Below are 6,173 nucleotides of genomic sequence, written 5' to 3'. Positions count from 1 at the left end.
AACACAAGGAAGAACTTCTTTGTAAGTACTTGGACAGAACCTTTATGCTTTGTATAGATTTCAATAGTTTTTTGGCTACATGCCAAAATTATATATTATGGGGTTATTAGAAATAGCACAATGAAATAATTTTCCATTTAATAGTATTTTGCATAAACCGTTCACACACTGTCGAACCATAAAGAAAAAATTTCCTTGTATTAAACGTAGTGGACCTTCCATTAGCTTCCAAGTAACCTGAATTTTGGAGGCCTTCCTCTATGCGCTGAGAAAAAACTGTGCTGCAATACTTATTTTTATTCTTCTCATTTTAGTATTGTCTAGATGATGTTCGATTAGAGAAGAACATCTTTGGAATAATCTTGCATTTGTATCATAATTATAGTACCCTTTTATATCTTTCCAAGAAGTTTTATACTCCTTTACTTACATCTATGTTCGTAAATTTTTCATTGTACTTTAGAAAATTATTGCGCATGCACTTCGGTAAATGTGGAGAATCAAATAAGGCAATTATTTCATTGCTGTTCATTTTGAAATACATTATATTGAAATGTGTATTTTTATATTTACACTCGTGTTCAGTTTTCTTGAATGTATTGGTTGCGAATAGTAGCAATGACTTTTAGTCCAATACTAGTTTTTTTTTTCAAACAGCAACAATAAGCTTTGTCAAATCTGTACTCATCACTCCACCTTGAGAAAAGTAGAGGGCAAAAGGTTGGTTCCACCGTTCTTTGACACATTTGACTATAATTGCAAGCGCATGGTCTACAAAAAAGCTGTTTGCCATTTGCAAGTTCTTTGAAGCTTATTATACTAACCTTTTTATGATCATATAACAAATCAGCAGATAAATAAATTTCATTAAATATTAGTACACAATATTTAGAAGAATTATCGAATATATTATATTAGAAGGTTATCATTAACACCAACTTGCCATGGAATTTGTCCAAGTAATTTTTGTAATGTTTGAGGATTTGGAAGTATAAATATCTGTCTTCGAAAATAATAAGCCTTTGGAGATTTTTCATAAAATGTTATTACCAGAATTTTCTTTAAATGTAAATTTTTGATGCTTCTCTCTCTAAAATAACTCTTGTGTTTAATAACCCGTCACTAATTTTAAAGCTTTGTTCTGAATATTTTGTATTTTGTCCATATTTGTTCTTGAGGCAGTGCACCAGACATAAGAAGGCCGTAATATAAAATGGATCTTATCAGGGAAAGATATAGTCGTCTTTTATATCGTAAGTATGCTAGTAGTCTTTAGGAAAAGATCTAAGAGATGTAATAAGCTTGTGCTATTTTTTTGTTTTTGTTTTAGTTGTGTTAATTAGGGATCGGTCAAGCTGTATGTCTAGATATTTTACTTCATTACTTCACTCTATTTTATTAAAAATATTTTATTAGTAGGTCGTAAATAAATGTTGTGAATAGTATTGGTCTGAGAATGGAGCTTTGTGCAACCCCTGCCGGAATATCCTTATAGATATATAATTTATATATAATTTATATTTATAATTAAAAGAACTGAATAACGTGTATACAAGTTTAATTTATAATAACAAAATAAAGTATTTCACTGATATAAAATGTATTTAGGTTAGGTTTATATCTTCACTCTTCCCAGGGTTTATGCACAAGAGGGTGAGATTGCATTTTTCGCATCCCTCGAGCCCACGCAAGTGTTGCACGATGCGCCGTCGCCAACTTGACAGTTTGCGACGTTCTTCACACGCAACGTGTCTATGAAGTTGGTATTGGCGTTTCTGGTTGTTACTCTCGCCGCTAGGTGTAGGGAGACGCCATATCACTCCCCCCAAGATGAAAGTTAGCTATCTGTCAGAATAGAAATAAGGTTAAATGTGTGTTGTCAAATATTGAACGCAACTTTCTTTTTGGCTGTTTTCTTTGTAGGTTCCTTTGATGACTCCCAGGGATGTGTATGAAGTGGTTGAGAAAGTGATTCGTAATCTGCATCTGTTTTATTTATATATGCTGGTTTTAGCCTTTCAACAGCGAAGTTCTTTGCGGCCCCATTAACGCGAAGTTTGTAAATCCTATCAGAAACTCGCTCAAGTATTTCATAGGGTCCTCTGTAAGGTGGTTCCAAGGGCTTTCGTACATGATCTGCTCTGAGGAATACATGTGTGCATGTGCCCATATCTTTCAAAATGAAAATCTTGGATTTGTTGTGGTGGGCTGTTGGAGTTGGTTTCAATGCACACATGATTCGGCGATGATTCTCTAGAAAGACCTGTGGATTCTGTGAGTTATTAGATGTATTGAAAAAATCACCTGGAAGTCTCAGTGTGGTTCCGTAAACCATCTCTGCTGCTGATGTCTTGATGTCTTCCTTGAATGAATTCCGTAGACCAAGTAGTACGTAGGGTAGTGTCTTGATCCACCGTTCAGAAGAACACATCAGTGCAGCTTTTAGGGTTCTGTGCCAACGTTCTACTAATCCATTTGCTTGAGGGTGGTATGCTGTCGTACGTACTTTCTTTGCACCAACTGCCTGTGCCAAGGACTTGAAGAGAGATGACTCAAACTGCGTGCCTTGGTCTGATGTTATTGTAGTTGGTGTACCAAATCTGGAAATCCAGCACGTAAACAATGCCTGCGTGACTGTCTCAGCTGTGATGTCTCTCAGTGGGATGGCTTCCGGCCATCTTGTAAATCTGTCAATAATTGTTAAGCAGTAAGGAAAACCATTAGTATTGGGTAAGGAAATTATGTCAATATGAATATGAGAGAATCTTTCATCAGGAATAGGGATGTGCAAAGGATTGAAATGATTATGTTTATGGATCTTGGACTTTTGACAGGATATGCATTGACGAGTCCAAGTAGCAACATCCTTTCCAATTCCAGGCCAAACATACCGGCTGCGTACTTCCCTGGATGTAGTCCTGATGCTTGGATGAGAAATACCATGGACTACGTCGAATGCAGTTTTGCGGAGGCTCTGTGGGAGATAAGGTTTAACAAAGTTTGACTCAATTATACAATAGATCGGAAAACCATCCAATGTTAATTTGTGTAGTTTGAGAGAAGTTTCTCCACCAAGCAGCTCCTGCATTTCTGGATCCAAGCTTTGCTCTATACATATTTGTTCAGCTGACAGTCTGGTAGGCATTTCAATAGTGTTAATTCTTGATAATGTATCTGCCACTACATTTTCTTCACCTTTCACATACACAATTTCAGTAGAGAACTGGGATATGTATTCCAATTGCCGGCGCTGCCTGTCTGACGCCTTTTCAGGTCTCTGCTGAAATGCATATGTGATGGGTTTGTGGTCTGTCTTGATAATGAAATGCCTACCTTCCAGCAGGTATTCAAAATATTTTATGGCCGCAAAGATGCCTAAAAGCTCGCGATCATATGTTGAATACCTCTGTTCCGTGGATGTGAGCTTTCTGGAGTAGAAACCTATAGGGTGCCATGCACCATTTTCTTCCTGCTCCAGAGTGGCTCCAATGGCTGTTGTTGACGCATCTGTTACCAAACATATATTTGTTGCAGCAGCTGGATAATGAAGTAAAGCGGCGTTTGCAAGAGCATTCTTTACGTCCTCAAAGGCTTGCAGAGATTCTGGGTTCCAAGTGATAGGGGTTTTATCCTTCTTGACTGAACTACGTAGGTAACTGTTCAGCGGTGCTTGCAGTTTGGCTGCTTTTGGGACTGATTTCCTGTAATAATTCAGCATTCCCAGAAACCTACGCAGTTCCAGAACTGTTGTTGGCTGTGGGAAGTTTAAAATCTTGTCCACCCGGTCTGTAGCTGGAGAATAGCCTTTCTCACTGAGCTTGTAACCCAGAAAATCTACTTGGGACTTGCCTAGGACGCATTTGTTGGTGTTGATGGTTAGAGAATGTTCTTGCAAACGCTCAAAAACTATCTGCAGGTGGCGATGGTGTTGCTCCATGTTCTCAGACATAACCAGAATATCATCCACATATATAAACACAAAGTCAATGTCTTGGAATATGTGGTTTATGTAGCGCTGGAATGTCTGAGTGGCATTCTTCAGTCCAAAAGGCATGCAGAGGTACTCATATAATCCCCATGGAGTTATGATGGCAGTCTTCTGTATGTCCTCTTCATGCATCGGCACCTGATGATACGCTTTTGCAAGATCTATTGTTGAAAAAATTGTTTTATTGTGCAGGTTTGTAAAAACATCACTGATTAGTGGAGGAGGATATTTGTCTGGTTGCGTGCTTGAATTAAGTTTTCTATAGTCACCACAGAGTCTATAAGATCCATCCTTTTTTTGATACCATATGTATTGGACTTGCCCACAGACTGCTTGAAGGTCTCAAAATGCCCCTGTTCAGGAGATTTTGTATCTCGGCTTTTGCAGCTGATGCTTTCTCACCAAAAATCTTCCTGAACCGGGCAGCGACTGGTGGACCTGTTGTGGGAATCCTGTGTGCGAAAGGAGATGGTTTAATTGTTAGTCTCTGTGGCGTTCTAGTGATTGTTATATATTTGTTTAGTAAGCTCCTGAAAGGTTGGTGTGGGTTAATTGTGGAAATGTTAATGTTCTGGGTCTTCAGCACTTTGCCATCAGAGGCTAAGCCTGTCGTTGAATCAATTAGTCTTTTGCCTTTCAGGTCTATTAGTAGATTGTAGTAGCTTAGCAAGTCTGCACCGATTATGGCTGTTGCCACATCTGCTACTGTGAATTGCCAAGTGAAGGGTCTGCGCAGCGAAAGGTCCAGCTCGAGAGTCCGCTTACCATAGGTGGATATTCGGCTGGAATTGGCTGCATACAGAACAAGCTCTTCCTTGGCACGACCGGTTGCAAGCTTGCTAGTTGGAAGAATCGAGAGAACGGAGCCAGAGTCTATAAGAAAATTTATCCGTGTTTTTCTGTCTGTCACACATAGTCGGAGCTCTGGACAGACAGAATTAATATCACCATCATTACTTGCTCCTGGTGTTGATGGTGACTTTAGTTTTCCGGCTTCAGGAGAGTCTTAACCAAACAGGGTTCTATGCATTTGGTAGCCTTCTCTCCAAACCTGCTATGGTAAAAGCATAGCTGTGATTTGGACGGCGTCTTTGATCTCCCTCTCCTGTGCCTGGAGTGACTTCTGGTCCTGCTTCTCTCGTCATGTTCTCTGCTATGTTTTAAATTCTCCACTTCTGTCGTCAAGGCATTTAGTTTCTGCATCATGGCAAGCAGAATTTCTTGGGTGCGGTCACTTCTTGGTTCAGGTGCTCTGCTCGCTGTGGCCATCACCGATGATGGCAGTCCACAAGTATCTACAAGCCTGTCTGCCATCTCGCCAATGGCTTGTAGCCCAATGTTTTTCGATACAAGCAGTAGAGGCCGGATGTGTTGTGGGAGTCTGTCCAACCAAAGTTTATGGATGATATCCTCCGAGATTTCACTCCGAGCCAGGTCAATCATTTCCCGTAGTAGCTGGGATGGCTTTTTGTCACCTAGGACAACGTTTGTTAACAATTTGTCTACTTGCTTTGACCTCGACTCGGATACTCGGTCTAGGATTATGCTCTTCAACGTGTTGTATTTATTTTCGGTTGGCGGACTTCGCAACACATCGCTTACCAGGTGTAAAGTGGACCTGTCCAGAGCACGCAATACCGCCGTGTACTTCGCATGGTCGGATTTGATCCTATCTCCAAGAAACTCTGTCTCAATCAACAGGAACCATAGATCAGGAGCATCTTCCATGAACGGGGTTATTGTATGCCTGCCCACGTTGTAAATTTGTTCCGTTTTTAAATCATTGTTCACTTGGTTGGAGTTGCTCGCACATGGCGTGCGAACTTGAGTTTCGTCAAAATCGATGAGCGATCGATTTAGATCTTGTGAGGCTTCAGTGTTTGCGGGTGAAGACATTATTAATGATATAGTATACCTCGCTTGTAGTATCAAGATCAGAATTCAGCCACGTGTTTTCTCAGTCGCGGTCACCACTTATATAGATGTTGGGTCTATATATAATTTATATTTATAATTAAAAGAACTGAATAACGTGTATATAAGTTTAATTTATAATAACAAAATAAGTATAAAGTATTTCACTGATATAAAATGTATTTAGGTTAGGTTTATATCTTCACTCTTCCCAGGGTTTATGCACAAGAGGGTGAGATTGCATTTTCGCATCCCTCGAGCCCACGCAAGT

General features: G+C 39.7%; 1 protein-coding gene across 1 annotated transcript; it reads right to left on the bottom strand.

Moving 5' to 3' along the window:
- Window positions 1-4,969: 4,969 nt before the first annotated feature.
- On the bottom strand, window positions 4,970-5,884 carry LOC113382085. The gene has a single exon (XM_026620641.1). The coding sequence runs from the start codon at window positions 5,882-5,884 to the stop codon at window positions 4,970-4,972; it is 915 nt and encodes a 304-aa protein (XP_026476426.1).
- Window positions 5,885-6,173: the final 289 nt, after the last annotated feature.

Source organism: Ctenocephalides felis, unplaced genomic scaffold, assembly GCF_003426905.1.
Source record: "Ctenocephalides felis isolate EL2017-DRISC unplaced genomic scaffold, ASM342690v1 CF-g0.4_SCAFFOLD_03265, whole genome shotgun sequence".
Classification (NCBI taxonomy): Eukaryota; Metazoa; Arthropoda; class Insecta; order Siphonaptera; family Pulicidae; genus Ctenocephalides; species Ctenocephalides felis.
This window is presented reverse-complemented; position numbering and strand designations above follow the sequence as displayed.

Excerpts from the sequence above, each read along its gene's own strand:
- LOC113382085 (XM_026620641.1), bottom strand. The coding sequence starts at position 5,884 with ATGTCTTCACCCGCAAACACTGAAGCCTCACAAGATCTAAATCGATCG.